The sequence below is a fragment of the Equus przewalskii genome, chromosome 10, assembly GCF_037783145.1.
Source record: "Equus przewalskii isolate Varuska chromosome 10, EquPr2, whole genome shotgun sequence".
Taxonomy (NCBI): Eukaryota; Metazoa; Chordata; class Mammalia; order Perissodactyla; family Equidae; genus Equus; species Equus przewalskii.
In genome coordinates, this window is record NC_091840.1 from 22,484,420 (window position 1) to 22,507,904 (window position 23,485).

At 49.5% G+C, this 23,485-nt stretch overlaps 1 protein-coding gene across 5 annotated transcripts; it reads right to left on the reverse strand.

Moving 5' to 3' along the window:
* On the reverse strand, window positions 1-21,526 carry GSDMA (gasdermin A). Of its 5 annotated transcripts, XM_008518903.2 has the most exons (13): window positions 21,403-21,526; window positions 19,357-19,520; window positions 11,713-11,931; window positions 11,350-11,530; window positions 7,926-8,091; window positions 6,953-7,049; window positions 6,389-6,436; window positions 5,951-5,977; window positions 5,398-5,418; window positions 4,573-4,727; window positions 3,989-4,103; window positions 3,183-3,256; window positions 1-617 (listed from the first exon to the last, which is right to left on the reverse strand). In XM_008518903.2, exons 2-13 carry the CDS (start codon window positions 19,376-19,378, stop codon window positions 375-377), a joined length of 1,368 nt encoding a protein of 455 aa, XP_008517125.1. In that variant the 5' UTR covers window positions 19,379-19,520; window positions 21,403-21,526; the 3' UTR covers window positions 1-374. The 5 variants fall into 5 exon arrangements, with proteins under 5 accessions (XP_008517125.1, XP_070418174.1, XP_008517126.1 ...); XM_070562073.1 differs by lacking the exon at window positions 5,951-5,977; XM_008518904.2 differs by lacking the exons at window positions 19,357-19,520; window positions 21,403-21,526 and adding an exon at window positions 13,634-13,972.
* Window positions 21,527-23,485: the final 1,959 nt, after the last annotated feature.

Here is a 23,485-nt window from a genome sequence, read left to right on the forward strand (position 1 = left end):
TTTCATCCAAAGTGAGATAATATTTTCCATTAATTCCAGTAAAGCTTGAATTTTAGAAGCGTAAGTGGGAGGGATTGAGATAGGGACTTTATTACTAATTAAATGTTTGGGTTTTGTTGAAATGGTTCATAGTTTTAAAAGTGTGAGTGTTTCTACTTTGGGAAGATTTAAGCATCAGCAGATGGGCTTAGCAGGTTGCAGAGCCAGAGGGGCAGGGAGAGATATAGAGTTGGACGAGTGGAAATTGGTTATCTTGGGTGCTCAGGTAGGGTTTCGTCAGCCTGGTGCCTCTGAAATGCCCTTGGGCATTAAGGACACAACCCGATGAAGTAGGGAAGGCATTAGAGAAGCAGGAAGGAGATGGAAAAGGAAAGTTAGGAGGCCTTCGTCAGAAGCTGCAGGATGGAAAGACCAGCATAAAGGGCACAGAGGCGAGGGAGGGTGTCTGGGTCCCACATGTACTGGGGGCCCGATCTCTGTACTTCCAGGCCACTCAGTCCCACTAGGGCCTCTGTGAGGGTCAGTTCCTCTTCTCCAAGGGAGGAGAGCAGGTTAGGTTGCAGGGGGAAAACACCCTCTTTATCCTGTAGGAAATTCTGTTCCATCGTGCTCTCCACCTGGAAGAAATGAAAATAGCATGAAAAGAAAGAACTAGAAACCTCTCTTCCTTTCTCCTAACTCATACAAACACAAAGAGGGCTACTTTTCTCTTATAAAAACTCCTTCCGTTCCATTCCATTCCAACTTCATCTGGACCTTTCACAACCCTGTACAGTGGGCAACACATTTATCTTAGCCCTATTTGACATAAGAGTGAATTGAGGCAGGCTCAGAAACATTAAAAGATTTGCTTGGCAAAGTTGCAGGATATAAAATCAACTTACATAAATCAGTAGCATTTCTATACTCTAATAACGAACTAACAGAAAAAGAACTCAAGAACACAATACCATTCACAACTGCAACAAAAAGAATAAAATACCTCAGGGGTGAATTTAACTAAGGAAGTGAAGGACCTATACAATGAAAACTACAAGGCTTTCCTGAAAGAAATGGATGAGGACATAAAGAGATGGAAAGACATTCCACGTACATGGATTGGAAGAATAAACATAGTTAAAATGTCCATACTACCTAAAGCAATCTACAGGTTCAATGCAATCCCAATCAGAATCCCAATGACATTCTTTACAGAAATAGAACAAAGAGTCCTAAAATTCGTATGGGGCAGCAAAAGACCCTGAATTGCTAAAGCAGCCCTGAGAAAAAAGAACACAGTTGGAGGCATCACAATCCCTGACTTCAAAACATACTACAAAGCTACAGTAATCAAAACAGCATGGTACTGGTACAAAAACAGGTGCACAGATCAGTGGAACAGAATTGAAAGCCCAGAAATAAAACCACACATCTATGGACAGCTAATCTTCGACAGAGTAGCTGAGGGCCTACAATGGAGAAAAGAAAGTCTTTTCAGCAAATGATGCTGGGAAAACTGGAAAGCCACATGTAAAAGAATGAAAATTGACCATTCTTTTTCACCATTCACAAAAATAAACTCTAAATGGATCAAAGACCTAAAGGTAAGACCTGAAACCATAAGGCTTCTAGAGGAAAATGTAGGCAGTACACTCTTTGACATCAGTATTCAAAGGATCTTTTTGGACACCATGTCTTCTCAGACAAGGGAAACGATAGAAAGAATAAACAAATGGGACCTCATCAAACTAAAGAGCTTCTTCAAGGCACGGGAAAACAGGATTGAAACAAAAAAGCCCCACTAATTGGGAAAAAATATTTGCGAGTCATATAACCGACAAAGGGTTAATCTCCATAATATATAAAGAACTCACACAACTCAACAACAAAAAATCAAACAACCTGATCAAAAAATGGGCAGGGGACATGAACAGACATTTCTCCAAAGAAGATATACGAATGGCCAATAGGCACATGAAAAGGTGTTCATCATCACTGATCATCAGGGAAATGCAAATCAAAACTACACTAAAATATCACCTTACACCCATTAGAATGACAAAAATAACCAAAACAAAAAGTAACAAGTGTTGGAGAGGTTGTGGAGAAAAAGGATTCCTCATACACTGCTGGTGGGAGTGCAAACTGGTGCAGCCACCATAGAAAACAGTATGGAGATTTCTCAAAAAATTAAAAATAGAAATACCATATGACCCAGCCATCCCACTACTGGGTAGCTACCCAAAGAACTTGAAGTCAGCAACTCTAAAAGTCCCACGCACCCCTATGTTCATTGCAGCATTATTTACAATAGCCAAGATGTGGAAGCAACCTAAGTACCCATCAACTGATGATTGGATGAAGAAGATGTGGTATATATATACAATGGAATACTCCTCAGCCATAAAGAAGAATAAAATCGTCCCATTCACAACAACATGGATGGACCTTGAGGGAATTATGTTAAGTGACATGAGCCAGATAGAGAAGGACAATCTCTGTATGACTCCACTCATATGAGCAATTTAAACATGTGGACAAAGAGAACAGATTAGTGGCTACCAGGGGAAAGGGGGGTTAGGAGGTGGGCACAAAGGGTGAAGGGGTGCACCTACAACACGACTGACAAACAATAATGTACAACATATTTCACAAGAAATTTCACAAGATTGTAAACTATCATAAACTCAATTAAAAAAAAAAGATTTGCTTGGGGCAGTCTGGTGACGTAGTGGTTAAGTTCATGCACTCTGCTTCCATGGCCCGGGGTTTGCAGGCTCAGATCCCAGGTGCAGACCTACACACTGCTCATCAAGCCATGCTGTGGTGGCATCCCATATACAAAAGAGAGGAAGATTGGCACAGATGTTAGCTCAGGGCTAATTTTCCTCACCAAAAAAAAAAAAAAAAAAAAGATTTACTCATATCACTCGGCTAGAAATAGCAAAGCTAGAGTTTTCTGCCTCTTCTCCAAAGATAGGCTGAAAAACCCAGATAATTGCCCAGAAGTTCACTCTTGTACCTCTAGTTGTGAAATAGCAAAAAGGAAGAAACGTGGAGAGAAATCAGAAGTGGGCATGAGCTCCTGGGATAAGACAGAAACCCTCTAGGACGGTTCTGTCATTAGGCTAAATCTATATCTTTCCGCTGGTTCTAGCTTAGTCCCTCCCAAACTCTCCTGAGCATCTGCCCTCTTTTCTCACCAGCTTTAGCTGCACGGGCAGGATCTTTTTCTCCATGGATTTTACAAGCAGCTTCTGTTGGGCTTCATTTAGCTCTGGAGAAAAAAGCAGAGAAAGAGATGGGTGGTGTTGGTGCAGAGGGGACTACAGATGTCACATGGATGCACTTCCAGAGTTTCAGCCTTAATTAGTTCCTACATTCACCCACGGTTGAATGCCTGCTGTATGCCAGGCACCTTTGCTGGGTGTGTTAGGTAAAAGTCGTACTCCCTTCACACAGAGAACTTGCAGTCTAGTGGAGGAGACAAAGCAAGGTGCCATTACAACACAGGGTGGAAAGGAGCCTGCACTGAGGGGTCTACTTGAGTCTTGGTGTTTGAAGGTAGGCTTCTTAAGGGAACAACGATCTCGGCTTCCCCTGAAGGACCAAAGAGTTTTTCTTAGTGGGGGAATGTTTCATGCAGAGGGAAGAAGAGAATTCAGGGGCAAGACCAGAAGATGTTATACTCTGAAATTAAAGCTAACATATATTGATATAAAAGTGATGAGCTTAGCTATATGGAGAAGTTGTAAATATGTGGCTGATGAAACTAGGGTTATTTGCCAACCTCTGTTAGCAAGACTAGGCCATCTTCTCAGACTGTCCAAGGTGACCCAGTGAATCCTTAGGAATGAAACCAATTTTTTGAAATGTAGAGATAAACTACTTAACTGTGGTATAATTTGCCTGGCATTCATTCATTCATTCATTCATATTTTTGGGAATTCATTCAGTGATTCATTCCTGTCACTGAAAAAGTATACAAAAGACCTTATTCCCCACTTACCTGTTAGAGCTCCAAGGAAATAGAGGATGGCACCCGTAGCCTCCTTTGATAGTAGGACATCTTTTGGTAGTGCTTCCAGGGTCACTTCATGTCCTTTGTCCAGAGCCCCTTCAAGCTGTGGGGAAAGGTGGGCGACCACTTAAGATAACACGGTCAGGAGGCCAGCACCGTGCCTGGCACAAAACAATCCCTTGAGATGTGTTAACTGGCTCCCATTTCCTCATTTCTCTTTCTAGGTATCAAGTCCTGAAAAGTATTGGAGTCCTGGATTCCTTGGTCCCTGAGCCTTGGACTCAGGAAATAAAAGGTTCCAGCCCCCTTCCAGGAGGGGGCCCTGCTGGTCTGCTGCCTACGCTCCGTCCCTCAGGAAGGAGCATGTGCCTTGGGGAAATCTGCATTCTTGGCCCTTTCCCAGAGTCACAAAGGGAGCAGCAGTGGCCTGGAAGTCTGGGGGGCACTTGGCCAGCCTTGGGAAAGGCATCCACCATCTGTCAGTGTCAGATCACCCACCAGTTGCAACGCCCACACACACCTCCACCAAAACCTGCCTTCTCCATGCCTCTCAACCTTCCACTGGGCCTCACCGTGAGCTCCAGGTCTTGTAGCTCTTTTTTCTTCCCTAGAAGTTTGCTAAGGGAGGTGAGCAGGGAGCTTCGCCCTACTTGGCTCAGCTTCTCCACTTCTTGGGTCTCTCTTTGAACCTCTTCTTTCAGTGTCCTGAAGTCCTTGTGTATGTCCCCTATGGGGACAGTGAACATGGCAAACAAGCCACCCTCCATCTGGCACCCTCCCCATTCAGTCAGCATTCTCTCTCAAGGCACTCAGGCCTCCTCAGTTCCCCATGCTCTGCTCCCAGCTTGAGCCTCATCTCTCTTTTTTCTTGACCAAGGAACGTGGTTATGAAGTCATCCACCAGGCCCGAATAGAGGAGTTGGGGGTAGGGTAGGGTAACGAGGTGGACCTGGACCCCTATTATCATCTAAGGCAGCAGTTAATTCTCCTGAGATCCCAGGTCCCACCCCTATCAGTAGACAATTGACTTCCCTCTCTCTTAGACTCCTGCTAAAAGTTGAGAAGGAAGGTCTATTTCTCCTTTTCATGAGTTAGTTGGCAAAGAAGAATGACTTTGGTGACTGAGTGAAGGCCAGAATGGGACCATTCCAGAGAGCAGTGGGTCTGTATCCAGGGATGTGGGTGGATTGGGGTAGCTTGAACCTAGATGGCTTGACCATCTGGGGGCCTGGCGTCCTAGGAATCTGTCCAGCTCGCCTTGGAGAGAATGGCTTCCTGGAAGTGGCCCCAATCCCCAGGACCTGGGACTCAGCACTTGTCTTCCTGTCCCTCCACCCCAATGCTTCTCCCACTGCCTTCATGCCAAAGCCTTGAGAGAAATTCACAAAATTCCTTACCAACATCAGATGCCTGGATAACTGAGGGGAAAAAAACCAAAATGATAAGAATGTAATCCTTCAAAACAGTAGCCATACCCAGGGGATGAGACATTAATGGGGGTTAGGAAATAGATCCTTTTTTCTGGGATATCCCAGCCATCTTAAGGGTACTCTTGCTCTATTCATGGGAGGCAGGAATGGGTCAGGAGAGAAGCTAATGCAATGTGGAAAGGCGCACCTGGATTGAGTTGGCATGACTGTGGCTCATCGGCTCCTGCCCTGGGTGCTGGGCGGCAGAGTTGCAGATGTGTGAGTAACAGGTTATCACTACTAGGCCCTCGAGGACAGGGGTCTGAGGCATCAGACCACCTGGGTATCTTGTCCAAAGACTTTCCCCTTCCACTGCTTTTTCCTAAGCTGTTGGACTTTCTGCCACGTTTTGGGGGACAATTGTTTCCTGAGACCTGCTCTGCCATGTTCCCTGTCAGTCCCAAGGAGAAGGGAAGAAAAAGATGGGAGTTCTAAAATTCTGAGTCAAGAAAGTTGCAGTGAAATGGCAGGAAACACTTACAGATGAACTTCTCCTCTTCTGGCTTTTCTGAAGACAGAAACAATGCACATATGTCAGCATAAAACCTCTTTGAGCCTTTTTATCTAGAGCAGTTGTCAAGGCAGCTTTATCAGTGATCATTATAAAAGCACATGGAGATTACATTAGCTCATCCGCCCCCACAATTTGGGAACACACTCTGTCTCCAAATCTTATTTCCGCCTCTGACTGTGCCTTCCGGTCTCTGTCTTTGTGTTCCTTTGTCTCTCCTGGGCAGTGTTTATATGCCTCTATCTGTCTTTCCTAAAGTTGAGGATCGATATTTTCAGGGACTTGGGAAACCAGATCAGGGGCTCCTTGGGGGCTTATGGTGTACGTTATTAGAGGGTGCAGGATTTTGGCAGCTAATGTCAGGGGTAGGGCAGAAGATGTGGGAAGCCAGGAAGCAATTTCACTTACCTCCGGGAGGGAAGGTTTGCATGCTGTCGTTGCAGATATGTGGAATATCTGAAAGGAGGAGAGAGGCGAGGGGACCCTTAACAGCTGCCCCACCTTTTCTTCTCTAGTCTCAAGTCCACAGGCTCTGCTCAGGGCTAGGACCCTGCCCTCAAATGCCTCACCTCATCCCATACTCTACCTCTGTTTCTGGAAGTAATCTTTTCTTCCTCTGTAAATCTTTTCCCATGATTACACTATTTTCTCCCTTGCATTCTAGTACTGGTGTCTGTGTCTGTTTCCTCCGTTGGCCACAGACTTCTTGAGAGCAGAGGCTGTGCTTGTTCATCTCTGTGCCCCCTTCCCAGAGCCGACACAGTGCCTAGTGCACAGGAGATGCTCAGGACCCAGGAGTCCCACCACTCCCTGTCCAGAGTGGCCCCTGCAGTCTGTCCCTGGCAGTGGGACCACAATGCAATACACTCCTTCACTCAATCCCTGACACTGCCACAGGAGGGGACCAGAATGCCTCAGTACTGGTGCGGGTAATTCCTATCTTGAGGGGAGAAAATGCCAGTTTCTGCTCACCCCACTCATCTTTGCCTTTGACTATCAGCTGTCTCACTCGAAACGCCAGGATGCAGCCCTTGGGGATGGTTACAGCCTCCTTGTGGTTTATGGATCCCTAGGGTTAGACAATGACAATTTGTGAATCCACAGAGATTCTAAATATGAGACATGGGAAGTGGGGCTTGGGAAGGGTAAGTGGAGGACCAGGCCTGAGTGCCTGTGGGGAGATGAGAAGTTGGGAACCCTCCACTGGTGTCCCTGATCACCTTTCCACCCAGTCTGGGATCCCTGGAGTGAGCTTCAAAGCCCTTTTGTTCATTTCCAATGATCATCCCTCTAACCGTCTGGATTGCTCTTCCTGGTTCAGACATGAAGGAACTGGGCAGACCTGCTCCATTACCTGCCTGTGCATCCCTGTCAGACCTTAGAGCTTCCATCCAGGCCCTGGTTCCTTCTTCCTCTTTGCCATCTGTCCCAAGCTAACCTCCTCCAGGAAGCCTTCCATGACTAATCCCTACTCCCAGTTCCAACTCATCCTTGAATATTTATACAAAATAGACATAGGTATGTAGAACACTACTTACTTATATTGAATTTTCCAAGTCTGTGTTCTCTGGGCTTTAACCTATGTGTTTCCTCCATGAGACTGAGAACTTCTGAGAGCGAGGATATCCCTCCTATGGATGGGGAGCACCAGGGGGAAAACCCAAGACTATCTGTTTCCTCTTCCTCAATATTCCCTGTGGCATCTGGCACAGAGATCTGCCCACACTGGGCACCACTGACCAGAGAGGGGATGTGTGTCTGGCAACTGGCATCAGAATCTTGAAGAGCAGGAAGAAACAGTGGGTCCTTTTCAGTCTCCTGGGTGGGCACTGATGGGGCAAAGTTCATGTAGCCTCTGAGGAGAGGCTGAATATAAGAGAGTGTGTGTGTGTGTGTGTGTGTGTGAGAGAGAGAGAGAGAGAGAGAGAGAGAGAGAGAACCAAACCTGTAGCCCCAGTGGGGCGAAGAATGGGAGGGAGAAGCAACCCTCTGCCTTGCCAGCTCTCTCCAGAGTGACCTCCTGCACGGTCTCCACCACCTCCATCACCACATACAGGTTCTCTCCTTGATTTCGCATCTCCTTCAGGAACGGGTGCTCTGCTGACAACTTCCTGGGGGGGAGAAACATAAAGGAATCTTCAGAGCTTCTTCTCACCTCAACCGCGCCCTTCTCTTTTCTTCTGTCATTCCCAGGAGCGAGGCGTGGTGGAGTCAGGGGAAGGGTGAGGACGCTGAAGGAAGACCAGGTGGGAACTCAGATTTCCCACTTACCAGCAGGGCAGCTTCTCTGAGTTCTGGTTGCCTCACATATAAAATGGGGATAATGACACCTACCTCCAGGGTTGTTGAGAGAGAAACTGGGTAATCATCTGGCAGAGCACCTGGCGCAGAACACGGTCTCATGGTTGCTTGTCTCCCTTTTTCCTGAGCCCAGGGATGGATTGCCCTCCCTTTGCTCCCTGTTCTTAGCCCTGTTAATCTCTGCTGGGATCCTATCTCTCCATCTCTCATCCTCTCGCTATTATACAAACATGTCCTTTGATGGTGCTCCTCCCTCAAATTACCATTCTGTTTCTTTCCTTCAGTTTGTTGGCAAACAGCTCAAAAGATACGCTCATATCCACCGTCTATACTTCCTTACTGCCCACTCCTAAGTTCCTTATAATTTGGCTTCTATTTGCACTGTTCAGTGGAAATTACAATGACCTCCCACCCACCAGACTCCAAGACCTTCCCTAATGCTGTGCAGCGTTGGACCTGCTGTCCAAATCCTCTGTGCGACAGTGTCTCCTCCTGGTTTCCCATCACACAGGACCGCCCTGGTTCTGCTCCCATCTCTCTGGCTTCTAACTCCTATCCATGTGTCTGCATCTCATTTTCTAGTTTCTTTGGTTCCCTACAATTTTATGTTCTCTAAGATTCTGTTCTCAGTTCTCTGCTCTCTGAACTCCCTCCCACAGCTTTCCCCCCATTCCTATAGTTTTTGTTTATGTTGCTGACCACCACGTGTGTACTTCACCTTGACTTCTCTCCTGAGCTCCACGCCCTCATTTCCAACTACCTTTAAAATTTTTTTTATTTTTATTTATTTATTTACTTTAGATTGGCACCTGAGCTAACACCTGTTGCCAATATATTTTTTTTCTTCTTTTTCTTCTTCTCCCCAAAGCCCTCCAGTACATAGCTGTATATTCTAGTTGTAGGTCCCTCTGGCTCTGCTATGTGGAATGCCACCTCAGCATGGCTTGATGAGTGGGGCTAAGTCTGTGCCCAGGATTCAAACCAGTGATACCCTGGGTCACCAAAGCAGAGCGTGCAAACTTAACCACTCGGCTACAAGGCTGGCCTCTGAAAACTTTTTTATGATTGAGATATAATTGACATGCAACATTGTATTAGTTTTAGGTGTACAGCATGATGATTTGATATAAGCTTATATTGAAAAATGATCACTACGATAAGTTTAGTTAACATCCATCATCACTCATAGTTACAAATTTTTTTCTTGAGATGAGAACTTTTAAGATCTACACACTTAGCAAATTTCAAATATATAATCTGGTATTGTTAACTATAGTAAATCCCAATTCCCTTTTGAACACTCTCAGCTGATGTCTCAGTGAAGCCACAAACTCAAAATGTCCAAAAGGAACTCACAATCTTTCTCTCCAAATATGCTTCTAAACTCTGTCTTCCTGTTTCTATTAATGTCATCACTTGGGTCAAATCTCAGCGTCATTTTTTAAATTCTTATAAATTTATTTACTTGTTTTAATAAAAATTGTATATATTTAAGGTATGCAATGTGACGTTTTGATATACATATACGTAGAGAAATGGTTACTACAGTCAAGCTAATGAACATATCTTTCTCCTCCCATAGTTACTATTTTTTTGAGTGTGATGAGAGCAGCTAAAATTTACTCTTCGCAAATTTCCAGGATATAATGTAGAATTATTACCCTGAGTCATCATGCTGTACACTTGAGCTCTATCAGAGTGATCCTCTCCCTCAATCAGTGGCCAAGTCCAGCCCATTCTGTTGCTCCAGAGGCCGAGCATCCCTTCCTCCCTCTTCATTCGGAGTGCTCTTCAAGCTCAGGTCCTCCTTTTACATGTCTGATGAACAATGGAACAGTGTCTTGCCTGATCTGCCTGCTTCAAACCCCTGTCCCTTGTCCTCTATCTGACACACTTCCTCCACCTGGCCAGATTAATCATGACACAAATCAGAGCATCGTCAGGGTTTCCCTGGTGCCTAAAAATAGTTCCATGTCCTTGACTGGTCACCTGGGTCCTCCATGATCTGGGCCCCCCTACATCTCCCACTTCTCCACTCATAGCTCTTCTGCTCTTGCCAAAGTGGCTATTCGTGGTCCCTATAGGTTTTGCGGTTTCTTGCGCATGTGCCCTTATAATGTCCTTCTCTCGGCCCTGCATGTCCAGTTTCTACTCATCTTTCAAGGCCTAGATCATGGGCTGCCTCCTCCATGAAGTCTTTCTTCATTTTCCCAGCCAGAAGTTCCTCTGACTTACCACGAAACTCAGGCATAGCTCTCCTATGGCACGTACCATGGCTTGCCTTGGATTATAGTTACTGTTGTACATTTTCCTTCATACTCCTAATCACAAGATTGTTAGACAAGACATTCTAGTGCACCCCAGCACCTAGTAGGGTGCTTTGCACTCAGTGAGGTGACATAAATGTTTACTGGGTGACTTCCCAAGCACCCCAGCCCTTCCTTCCTGCCTTCTCAGTCCTCACCTCCTTCTTTCAACCACTACTTAACTACTTAAAAGTCAGCCTCCCAGTCAAGCCAAACATCTGAGGTGCCCAGCATCAATGTCACATCTGCCACACCCTTTGTGCTGCTAGGGCAGCATTCCTGAGGGTTGCCTGGCGTGTGTAGGGGGCTGGGCGGAGGCTTCATTTATGGGAGCAGAATGCTGTGCTCAAGCCACAGTAGAGCGCAGTTAAGATCCCTTCCCTCTTCAGGGTATCTCATAGAGTTTTAGGGTAGAAAGGAACCTTAGAGATTTTCAGGCAACCCCATCATTTTTCAGGAAAGAAAATTGAGGTCCCAAGAGAAGTGACTTTTCCAGGATCACACAGCAAGTTAATGGGAACACGCTCAGCCTTACGGGTGTGTGACAGTGGGGAGGTGGTACTGGAGGTAGTGGGGAGTGGTTAGAAAATGGCCTGGATGCACCCTCAGGCCAGAAGGGTCATCTTCAAGAACTCCCCTGTGGTGACCATTCAAGCAAAGGTCAGTGTGGAGGTCGTGCCCTTTAACTCAGGGCCCAAAGCACCCTTTCCACGCACCACCCCCCCCCCCATCCTGGTACCCGCTAGCTCTGCTCACTCTCACCTCTCCTGGTGTAAGGTCTCCAGGGCCTTGGGAGACACACTAAGTGTCTGGACCTCCAGGGTGCTGCTCCGGGACAGCCCCGCAGTCCCTGTCACCTTGACTGTCTTTGGCACATCCACCTCTCCCTCCACTCGGGCATCCAGCATGTTCTTAAAGCCAAAGTTCCCAGAGTCTGTTGGGTCTGCAGGAGGGAGAAGACAAAAGGGTCTGGGCTGAGGGGCATCCCTCTTCCCCCGCCTCTTGTGAGAATTTTGGGCTCGTTGAAACCTAACCACAACTGGGCAGAAGGAGCTTCAGGGTCCTCCTCACGGGCTGCTGCCTGGCCCTCATCCCTCAGTACCTAGCCGCATGCGCGAGGCTGACCTGAAGGTGAGCTGCCGGGTTCAAGCACGTCCAGGAGGGTGTAGTCAGTGCGGACATAGCGGGCCCCCCAGAAGAGTGTGCTCTTCCTCTTCCTCAGCACCAGACAGAAGGGGTGGAAGCGCTTGAAGTCTATGAGGCTGTCGAGGGGCGTCAGGTCCCCTCGAGGGTTTAGTTGTCTGGCCAGGGCCCGGGTGACATTTTCAAACATGGTCATTGTCTCTGTGGGGGGAGGAGACAGGAGAGTGACAACTTGGGAGACCAGGACACGGTACGGCCCTTGCAGAGAGGGATCATCCAGCTCAGGGTGGGGGTGGGGGGCCGCCCTTAAAGGTGCCTGGATTCTCGGAATATCAGAGCTGAAAGGAACCAAAGGAGTCTCCATTTTATGACGAGAGCTGAAACAGCTTGCCCGAGGTCACCTCCCCTTTCTTTGTCAAGAGCTCTTTTCTCACTCCACACTCATTTTCTTCACAGACTTGGAGCCTGGCTGGAGCGTTTCATTAGCGATGGAAATAAAACTCCTCTCACACAGCTACGCCCACCTTGTCTTCCTCAGAGAACTGTGACAGCCAGGACCTGGGGGCCACTGGGGGAGGGAGGCAGCCACCACTGATGCCAAGGGTTTTGGGAGGCAGACGCTGTTCACCTGCCCCAGCTGCCCTTTCTTTTCTTTTCTTCTTTCTTTTTTTTTGGTGAGGAAGGTTGGCCCTGAGCTAACATCTGTGCCAATCTTCCTCTATTTTTTGTATGTAGGATGTCACAGCATGGCTTGACAAGTAGTGTAGGTCTGCACCTGGGATCTGAACCCACGAACCCCAGGCCTCCAAAGCAGAGCACACGAACTTAACCACTACGATACGGGGCCGGCCCCTACAGCTGCCCTTTCTTTGGGTGGAGGTCACTTCCTTGCACCCTTACTTCCCTTGTGCCCACCTCCTGGCTCATGGGTGTGGATAGACCCACTTCTTCCCAGGTACTGCCCAACAGATCCAGGCATTTTGATGCTCTTTGTTTTGCTCCCTCTGTATATAATGCCACCCTCCCAATCTAAAGAATCTCCATTCACCCTTTAAGACTCAATTCAGGTCACCTCCTCTGTGACCCCCTCCCTCTCCCCTTCAGGCAGCCAGTGACCCCACCCTGGGTTCCCAAAGCACTTTGTACCTGCCCTCCTGAAACACCTGCAGCTTCATGTTGTTATGATCTGTTCATCTGACTGTCTCGCCCACTTGACTGTGACCTCCCACAGGGCAGGGAATGAGTCTTAGTCATCTCTGTAGCATCAGCACCAAGTACAGTACCTAGCAGAGACTTGGAGCTTGGCAAATGTGTGTGGAAAGAATGAATGAACAACTGAATCAATGGATGTGTCTGGGGAGATGTACGCAGGGGTGAGAGGGCCCTGGAGAACGTGGGGACTGAGAGGGCCTGAGGTTCCCGCCTTGGGCCTCTGTCTTGGAGGTTCAAGTCCAGGTGCTCTGGCTGGGAAGCCAGCTGGCACAGCCGGATTGTCACTGTGGGTGGAAGAGGACACACCAGCTGGCCTGGAACTGCCTCCCTTCCCCCATGGGCAGCTCACAGAGTCAGGGAAGCAGGAGGCACACGCACAGATGTGTGGGGCGGTTCTGCCAACAACATGAGCTCCAACGTACTTATTTTATCCCTCATTCCTGAGAGGGCCAGGATGGGACAGGACAACCTCTTGGGGCCAGCTGGATGCACCTGGGAAGGGCTTGGGTGACTGCTGTCTCCTCCTCACCAGAGAGATGCTCACAAGGCCAGCTCTCCCTTCCCTCCCCAAGGCCTATCAAGATACCACTCCACTGTGCTCTGGGGGACTCCTAGACCCTTCTTGTCCCACCCACGTTCTTGTTCATCTCTAAAACACCCCCTGCACCCTCTGCTGTCATCAAGTTCTTACCAGGGAGCGATGCTAGGTCCTGTCCGGCAGCTGGGTGTGGGGTGAGAGCCCGGGCTCACTAGGTCTGTAGGTTAGAGAGTGACTGTCCCGCACCAGGACAGGCTGCTGCTTTATGCCTCTGTGGAGGCAAGGATGTAGGCTTCCAGGGACCCCGCCTGCTCCAGTGACCCCACCCCTCTTCTTCTCCACTTCTGGGAGAACAGCATCAACCTGTTCCACATGTGCTCTGCCCCAGGCCCTGGGCACTGGCCTTCTGAGGGCTGAGGGGGTGGGTGGGGTGCTGCTAGGCAGGTGCCAGCGTGGGTGGGGGGAACCAAGGCTGAGAGAGAGGTCGCAACTGAAGGTTGGCTTGATGGGCTGAGAGGAGAGGCAGGAAGGCACCTTTGGGAGGGACTGCAGAGACAGGCAGTGGGAGTTGGTGTGTGGGTGTGCATGTGTGTGATGAGGGAAGGCATCTCTGTTCTGTCATCATCATGGTCATCAGGAAGCATCTAGGATTCATGATGAGAACTTGTGGGTGTGATCAGAAATCCTGTGTATCTTCAGATTCCAGCAGAAAGCAGAGCAGCTGGAAAGTTGTCCTCCATCTTTTTGCTTGCCAGCCTGCACATTACTACCTCCCTCCATTTGTTTTAGCTGCCTATCCATGTCTGCGGTACCACTAGAAGCATATGTCTGTGTAGGCCGAAATGGAGACAGACCAAACGGTTTTCTGTTGTTTCCTGTTCCACATGTCTGCTCCTCACGGAATATCGTACATACACATACACACACATACACGGGCAGAGGCATAGTGGAGCTGGTGGAAAAGCCCCAAAAGCATGTCTGCCGTGGGAATTCAGAGGTCTCTCCATAGGTCACTCAGGTCCTGCTCTTATCGTAAGTCCTTGCCTGGAAGGAATTTTAAAGGGGACTTTACACACATGGTCAGGTCTCTAGGTGACAAATCAAGACATTTCCAAGCAAGGCTCCTGGAGTGTTGGGACGTGTGTTTCTGTACGTATGCATACGTAACCTGAATACAACTGAGCCTTCATGTGCTCACCTTGAGGCTCTCTTCAGCATCGTTTGTCAAAAATGAAATGCAACCATGAAAGCAGTGAAAAGTAAGATAGGTTACTTCTGCTGGAGGTTTTCTTGAGGGGCTGGTGGTGAACAGAGAGATCAGACAACATCACACTCAGCAAAACTCCCTAAAAACGTAATTATAACACCACCTCTGTCTCCAAAGTCTCATTCAATATGACACCTGCTCTCAAATCTCTCTTCTTCATGTCTTCAGACAAACAAAACAAAACCTTGTCCCTCTGGGGCTCCGGTGCCAGCTCCTATCTTTTGGCTTCCCTCCCTACCCATCCTCTCTATGCCCTCCTGTGCAGCTATCTAACACTCCTCCTTCTACAGCTCCAACCATTTACCTTACCCAAATTCCCTTCCTCCTTGGAGAGGCAGAGTGGGAGCTTGGGTGTGTGGGAAGGTTGTCATTAGTCATTTGGTCCTTGTCACATGTCCACATGTATGCAGAAATGTGTGACATCCTTTCCAGCTCTGTTTTCCTGGTTCTTCCTGGATTTCCATCTCTTCCTCTCTGTATCTCTTAATCAGCACATCGGTGTGAAACCACTGCAACCCAGCATTTGTCCTGGGCTGTGCAGTCTCCCATCCCTTCCTCAGCTCCAGAGAAGGCGGCCCCACTCCCCACCCTTTCACCATTGAGCCCACCATTGCCTCGTCAGACTTTGGGGAGTTTCTTCCTAGTGTCTGCCCTCTTCCCACTGGCCGCAGGCCAAGGTTTCCAGTCCTGCTTGTCCTCCAAGATCTGGTGAACAGTGGATTCAAGAAGCCACACATGTATCTGCTCTCCCTGAGGACCCAAAAAGTCCATCTAGCCAGCTCTCTCTCCCCTGACCTGGAAGTCTTGCTCCTTTCATTTCCCTTGCCCTCTCTCATTCACTCTGAACTCTACCAGGCCAGTCCTCATTCTCCTTGTCCTGCCCCGACACTACCTCTGCCCCTTGCACCATCCTCCAAATTGCCTAATGGTGTTCCAAGCAGGGGGCTATGAGGGGTCAATGCAGAGAGAATAAGGGCTCGTGGGGTCGGCCAGGTTGAAGGTCTTGTGATTTTGGAATTAAAATATCCATATTCAGGCTTGTTCCCGTGTTGCTCCTCCTGCCCGGCTAGGATGTCCTGTCTTTTTGTTATATCCTCCCCCGCATAGTCTTAGGGATAGCCCACAGAATCCCTTTAGGGTCCAGTGGCTCTTTCTCCTTAGAGTCCTGGTTTATGTTCTGGGAAATCTGGGACAGAGTTTAAATTGCACTGGAAGAGATTTAAGTTAGACTTAGATGTAAGAACTCTTTAGGTCAATTAAAAGCAACTTAATGTTGAAATAGGGGACTGAGAGGCGGCAGGCTTTGCTCTCTATCTCCCTCTGGTGGTCAATCAAGGGAGGTAACAGGCGATAATCACCCCTGGATGTGCAGACTAAGCTTGTGATTTGTGAGTGGCTGGTAGGAGGCAGGCATTGGAAAGGGAATTGTCTTAGAGGAAGAAGACCCAGCCACCTGATGGATGGGAACCTGAATGTCTCTCTGACTCAGAGAGTGCGCTGCAGACAGACACAGACATTGGGATCAGGAGTTATTTCCTTACTCATTTTCCTTTCAGTTATTGTTGAGTTTCTCCTCAAGAAGGAGCCAAAGAAGAAAGAGAGAGGGGTAGGCTACTGGAGTTTGGAAGAGTGGGAGGCACTGGTCCTGGCAAAAATGGGAAGCAGCTGGCATTCTGTGAGTTATGAGGGCAGGGAGCAGGTTCAGGAACATGCTTGTAGGGTACGGAGCCCACTTGTAGGGTGTGGGATGTCTGGAGCTTTTGGGGGAAGCGGCCCCTTGCACAGACATACTCCCAGATCTTCCCTGAGTAAAGGGAAATAGAACGGCTAGGAATGAAGACAGGTTGGAATGGGTGCGTGATTGGTGGAGGGGCGGGAAGAGGGCACCCCAAGAATGTTGTGTTTTCTATCTCCCATGGGAGCTTGGAAGTTTTGGGGTGCAGGTCACAGATTGTGAGCTTACTTCTATAAATTATCCTTTCTGAACACAGTAAAACCCCCAGACTCCTTTATTATCCCCTAAAAAACTTTGAAGTTTCTTCCCAAATTCCTGAATCAGCTTTTGAGCCCAAGATGTCTCCAAACTCCCGGATGAGCAAACACTGTTCAGTGTCTTGTGACACTTGTTCAACTCAAAGTCGTGCTGAAGAACAAAAGAAGTGTGTCAAACTCAGCGTCAGCCTTCAAGGTGGTGTCGCCCTCGCTGCCCCCAGCTCTCCACTGCCAGTCCCCCTACCCATCCAGCTGGTTTGGGCAAGAAGGCTACCACCAGCCCCCAGCCCAAACCCAGAGAAGCCTCCTCTGTCAGCTGATCCTCCCAGTACCCCAACTCTTCCTGAGCCCCTGAAGATGCAGCTGGAGCAGATGTTGGAGCTCCTGTTCACTTGATGACTGCTCGTCCCGCCTAATGGGACAGAGTCCCCAGATCCTTGTTAAAGATACCGGGTCCCAGATGGAGCCTTTGAAGCCCTGCATCCAAGAGAACTTGGAGCTGAAGCCAACTCTGTTCTCCCCAGCCCTGGTTCCTAGAGCCAGGTATTGTCAGCTAGCATCTGAAAGACGGAAAGGGTAGCATAGATGACAGAGTGCTGACAAGGCATTAGGCTCCCAGGTATAGAGGGATCCATTCCCTCGTATGTCAATGCCGCAGAATTCCACCAGGGCCTGGGTCACCTTCACCCCAGAAGTCCCTGAGCATCTTGAAGTGAAGATGGAAGAGCCTTGCCTTCCCCTGGAAGAAATTCTAGTCCAGGATGGTCTCCATCTGCACAGTAGAGAGTAAACATCATAGATGCTTTGCATTTGGGGAACCACCAACCTCAGAGATGGTCTTCAGTAAAATTTTCGATTTCAGTCTCTGCCCCCATCCTTGACCCGCTCTCCCCATTAGTGCTCGAGTTGAGCAGAAATGGGTATGGATTAAGAATCTGGAGATCTGAGTTCTGTAGAGAGCTCTGCGAGGAGCCTGCCGTGTGGCCCTGGAGAAGTACCTTATGCTCTCTGGGCCAGAGTGCTCATCCATGAGTGAGGGAGTGGAGCTGGATGAGCTCCCACATCCCTTCTAGTACTCAAACTCAATTTTACGCTAGTTGTCAGCCCTCACACCCACCCTGCAACACCCAGAGCCCTCACCAGCTTGTCTGTTGCAAAAGGAACCCTTTCTCCACAGACGTGGCCAGCAGCTGCTAGTGCTCCTTGTGCAGCTCTGCATAGGGTAAAGGAGAGGAGCTGGCATGAGGGACAGGGGCATGCTCTCTCCCTCTGCTGGGCAGGGGATTGTAAGGTGACTCTGGGAGCTGGGGCTATCTTGTGTGTGTGTGTGTGTGTGTGTGTGTGTGTGTGTGTGTTGTGGGGGCAGTAGATTCACTCTTTCCTCTTCAGGAGAGGATGAGAGAAGATTTCTGGGAGGGTATATTCCCCTTTCTTTTGGGAAAAATGGGTTAGGGGTAGGTGGGCTTGCAAATCTTGCCTTTTCCTCAGAGGAGGGGACAACAGGGTTTGAACTCTAATTCACAGTGCTTGTAGCTTGGTACCAGAGCCGGCTTCATGGGTAGGCAACCTGTGACACCACACAGAGCCCCATGCTTGGTTTAATGCTCTGCTGTTGCCATCTTCAATAATAATTCTTAATAATTTTTTAATAAAGAGCCCTGTATTTTTTTTTTTTTTTTAGGAAGATTAGCCCTGAGCTAACTACTGCCAATCCTCCTCTTTTCGCTGAGGAAGACTGGCCCTGAGCTAACATCCGGGCCCATCTTCCTCTGCTTTATATGCGGGACACCTGCCACAGCATGGCATGCCAGTGGTGCCATTTGTGCACCAGGGATCCGAACCGGCGAACCCTGGGCCGCCAAAGCGGAACGTTCTCACTCAACTGCAGCGCCACCAGGCAGGCCCAAGAGCCCTGTATTTTTAACTTTGCACTGGGACCCGTAAATTATGTTGCAGGTCCTGCTTGGTACCATTGGGCCTAACCCAGGAAGCCCATCAGTCATGTCAGGACTGACTCCATCCCCACCCTCACCACCCAGAGTCCCCGGCAGATAGAGGATGTACCCAGCCAGTATGGGATGCGTTTGCTAGAAGTCTCCTGCAGTCATTCGAGGACTGAGTCTCCAGCCTCTCCCCTTGGACTCCCGGAATCTATGGCTACTTAAGATCCAGGGCCCCATCCACCTGGCAGAGATGAGAAGTGATCAGGTAGGTACTCCTGCTGTTAGAGAGGCAGGGAGCACCCGGAGGGAAAGGGGGTTGGGTCTCCCCGCTCTGAGTGGGCACTTTCTTGGAGCAGGGGCCCGGTCTCTCCCTCAGCCTAAAGAAGCCTCGCTCCAGTGGACTTGCGAGCTGAGACTCCCAGGGGAAGGAGGCCGGTCACGCCCCATCCAGCCTGCACCTGGACCCAGTCGCCCATAGCCCCGCCCACGGCGACCGGCCCCGCCCCAGGTTCTCCTAAGCCCCGCCCCACGCTCATCGCCCCCCCCTCCCTCCCCTATCCCCCTTCCCAGTTCCTGCGGTCACCACTCGCGCCCGAAACCCCGTGTGTTCCCGGGGCGCCGGCTCCGGCGCGGACTGAACTTTGGGTACAGGACAGTGGTAACCAGGACTCTACCTGTCTCCACCAGCCTTGACATCACCCCAGGCACAGAGGCCCCCTTCTGGTGCTTGGCATCCTCTGCCCTCCCTCCTTAGGGAAAGATGATCATGGCAGGGTCTGATGTGGGGTGCCCAGGGAGCTCAACTCCTTACAGTATTTTCCAGTGGGCATTCAGGATCCTGCAGAGGGAAAAGGGACACACCGAGTTACCATGGGTGACCGCGATAGACGCACTGAGAGCCCCAAGCGAAGAGGCGTCCTCTTGCACCACGGAGCAGCCTGTGGGGGTTAGCTCCAGCCTGCCTAGTACAGGATGGTAGAGGCTGGGGGCAGAGGGAGGACACAGTAAAGGGGCCCAAGAAACTCGTGGCTGGGATCCCAGTCATCAATACATCCTGTCAAAGTCTGAGGGACCCCTCTGCATCCCACCCACCATCACCCCAAGTTTTTGAGAAGGGGCTCTGGACTTGAGTTCCCCACTTGACAGGGTTCTTGCCTTTGCTGGAGAAAGGAGTCTTTGTGTCCCTCTCACCTTCTAAAACTTTGTCCACCCTTTCCCAGCCCCCATCACATTGTGGGGTGGGGGATGAAGAAGAGTCCTTCAGCTTCTCTCACCTTTGGAGGGGAACATTTTCAGCTTCTTGTCCTTGAATGGGGGAGGTCAGAAATGGGGCACTGGCCATCACTGAGTCCCTAACTCCTCTTTGCCTTCCCTGGCTGGCTCCCCTCACCACATCTACACACGTGTTTGACCTCTGGGAGGCAGGAGGAATGATGAGAGGTGCAGGCACACAGAAAGGGTTGGGAGGGGCCCAGGAGGGGGCTGGGGTCACTAGCTGGTTTTGAGGGCAGAGCCTAAACAGGAATGGAAGACCCCAACCTCCCAGATTTCACCCTGGTTCCAAAGGCCTGGCCCCAGGGCATGGAGACCACCCCTGGGCTGTCTGCCTCCCCTCTTCTTCTTCACATTCCACCCGGAGCACACAAGCTGTTCCGCAGTGACTACTGCTTGAGGCAGGTTGATGGTAGTGTTGGAACTGAGAGAGCCCTGGGGAAAGGCAGGCGGTCAATGGGGTGGAGGGAGATGGGAGAGAAATGAAGAAGGGAACTCTGGCAGTGGGTGGAGCTGCCAGGGGAAAGCACCAGCGGGGGGTGGTGGTGGGGGGTGGTGGTGCATCTCGAAACCTGGATTTTGCTCACACATTCACCAACAAGCAGTTGGAGAGCCACTGGACTTTCCTGAGGTAGTTTCTTAAACACTATGAAATGGGGACTGCAATAGCAATTTAGCCTACCTCACAGGACCCGTGTGAGATAGTAGAAGGAAAAGTCCTTAGAAAAGAGAAAGTGGCGTTATAAAAGATGAAAATGCTATTGTTAGGGGAACTGGATGAGACCGAGAGGTATGTTAGGATGCCCTAATTATAGGCAAGGATGCAGGGGAGATTCAGGGCTGTGGGAGGGAAGGAGTGGGGCAAGTGTGTATATGGATGGGGGTGGGGCAAAGAAAGCATCTTGGAGATTCCCAACTTAGGACCTCACAGCAGCCAGGAGGGTGATGGGTGCCCCCTCCAGCCTTGCACCCCTTCTCCAGGGTGGCTTCTTTCAGTGTCTCCACAGCCTCAGTTACCACATACAGGTTTCCCTACACTCCTGAAGCTTCTTCAGCTTCCTGTGGTAGGTGGGGTGGGGCTGGCTCTGAGTGGGTGGAGCCCTCTTTCCTGACCATATCTGGCTCCCTCAGTTGCACCCCTGGGCCCACCCTGGTTTCTCTTTACTTCTCCCTCATCCCATCCCCTTAGAAAGAGAGAGAGAGAGTGAGTGTGTGTGTCCATGTCCCAGAGGGACAGGGGCCCTGTGTGTTCTAGTCCCGATTCTTCCCTGACTCCCTGTGTGACCTTGGATAACTCACTGCTCCTCTCTGGACCCTTTTGTAAAACGAGGATCCTCACCAGCTCTGATATCTGTGTGGTTCTGGGTGGGGGCATGCCCCTCAGTGCCCACCCCTCTCAGGTGGCCTGGAATCCTCAGCCTGCCTCCCCATCCCACCCTGGAGCTCACCTCTTCTTAGGTTTTCCAGATCCTTCACAATGCTGAGGTTTTGGTTGTCCAGGGAGTTTTGACATTTGCCCCCATCTGTGACAGAGATACTTGCCGGGAGCCCTGAAAGTGCAATCTTTTCTTGGTTCTACAGGACAGACACACCCTTGTGTTTGTTCCCACACATCCTTTGCAGGAACCTCCCCTAATCGACTCTGCATGATAAATTGCCCCCGATCCCAAAAGTGAGTGAGAATTGAGGGCTGACTTCAGACATTAGTTTTAGTATGAGGCTTAAGTTTGTTTTTTTTAATGTTCTAAAAGAGGAATATAGGAATCATCAGAAGTGCAGAAATGAGTGTTATGACTGGGAGGAGATAAACTGGATTCCAGGGACCTGAGGCAGGCGTGGATGTGGTGGTGGTTGTGGGACATTAAAGGGGGACAGGGAGAGAGGAATGGAGAAGAACCATGATGTGCTGACTCCAACAGCTGGAGACTCCAGAGCCATCTTCATATATCTGAAGGGCTGTTATATTCAAGAGAGATTGTGCTTGCTCCGCACAGCCCCAGTGGCAGATCTTGGACCCACAGGAGGAAGGAACAAGGAAGTAGGCCAGGTAGAATGAGCATTTTCCAACAGTCGTTCTGTATTACTTCTGCCCTACAGGAGGGAAATTTTCATTGCTCCCCGCCCCTGCAAGTGGACACTCTAAGATCTGACCTTTTTGCAGGTAATTCGAAGTCAATGTGATTAATATTATGCATTTTGCTAATGCCCATAGGCCCCTTTGAGGCAGGGAGAATCATTTGTCCACACAGGGCCATTTAGAAGATACTAAAACGGTCTACTGCAATGCGTTTTGAATTCTTATAAATACTTTTAATAATGTGCCTCCCTGCTCTCTGGCTGTTGTTTCTCACTGCTGTTATTCTGACTAGCTGTTATATACTTTTTGCTCCTTCAGATATACTGCTTCTGATCTGTTGCACGCAGGAAACTGTAGTGTCAAAATTATTAGAACTCTATGTAAAATAAAATTTCAAAAAATGCGTAAAATAAATGGGTTGGTGAGTGAATGCTCCTGTGAACAAAGTTTATGAACGTTGGTTGGTGTTTGCTTTAGCCGCACCTTCTGGGCTCACATGGCCCCTGTGTTCACCTCTGTCACCCAGGCTGTCATCACTGATCCACTAACCAAGGATAGGCGCCATGACTTCCTCATCTTTGTATCTGCAGTACCTGGCACATGGTAGTAACTCAATAAATGTTTGTTGAATGAAATAGTGGATTTGTGGTGGCATCCGTTTTGGCAGCTCAGAGGCCTTGCTCTGCATTGTTCTCTGCCTTCCTGGTTTGAGGCAACATTCCTGGTAGGCAGGCAAGGTTGCTGATGACAGAATCCTAGAGAGATGAGGTGACACAGTTTCTAGGTGGATCTCTCCTTAGTCTGATGGGGGAGGCACACCCTTCCCTTGGAATAAGCTGCCTGGGTTGCTTTTGGTTTGGATGTTGATATGCCCTCAGTCTGTAGGAGAGCCCAGCCTTTCACTTGAAATGTCTGCACCTGAGCCAAAGACAGGAAGGGTGGGGGCTGTGCCCCACCCGTTGCTCCTTAACTGCCTCTCTCAGCTTCTGTGTACTCAGTTTGCTCTCTATTCACTTCCTTTTGTAGATAACAAGTCTTTGTAGGTGTCTAAGTCTCTGTGTCTGGGGTATGCTGGGTCTCACCAGGTTCAGAGCTCCCCAAAGAGAAAGGACCCTATTGTTTCCATTAGCCTGAGAGTTCCCTGGGAGTTAGGTTCAAGTCTCACCTCCTCAGACTGGGGACTCCCTGATGCCAGTGTCTGCTTTCCCTGCCGCTCCAGGCTTCTGCTCCATAGGGCAGGAAAAGCTGGTGGTGGAAGGGCTGAGTGAGGGACCACTCCTTTCCTACCACCCCAAACCAAAGCCTGCTAGCTCCATGATGCTGCACATGGATGATAAGCTGGGACCTCCCCCAGGTGTCCTAGGTTCCTGCCTCAGAGCTGGACCAGGCGTGTACCTGGGCTGTCTTTGTACCTGGTGGCTTTATTCCTGGCTCTAGCACATCCCAGTGGGAGA

Bases quoted from the DNA above. Each gene is read 5' to 3' on its own strand.
- GSDMA (XM_008518903.2), bottom strand. From the start codon at position 19,378: ATGTCAAGGCTGGTGGAGACAG. The intron at 8,092-11,349 runs GTGAGAGTGAGC...TCTCCCCCCCAG, and splicing joins GAGACCTTACACCAGGAGAG to GAAGTTGTCAGCAGAGCACC. The intron at 3,257-3,988 runs GTAAGTGGGGAA...TTTTTTCTCCAG, and splicing joins TTTCCTTGGAGCTCTAACAG to AGCTAAATGAAGCCCAACAG.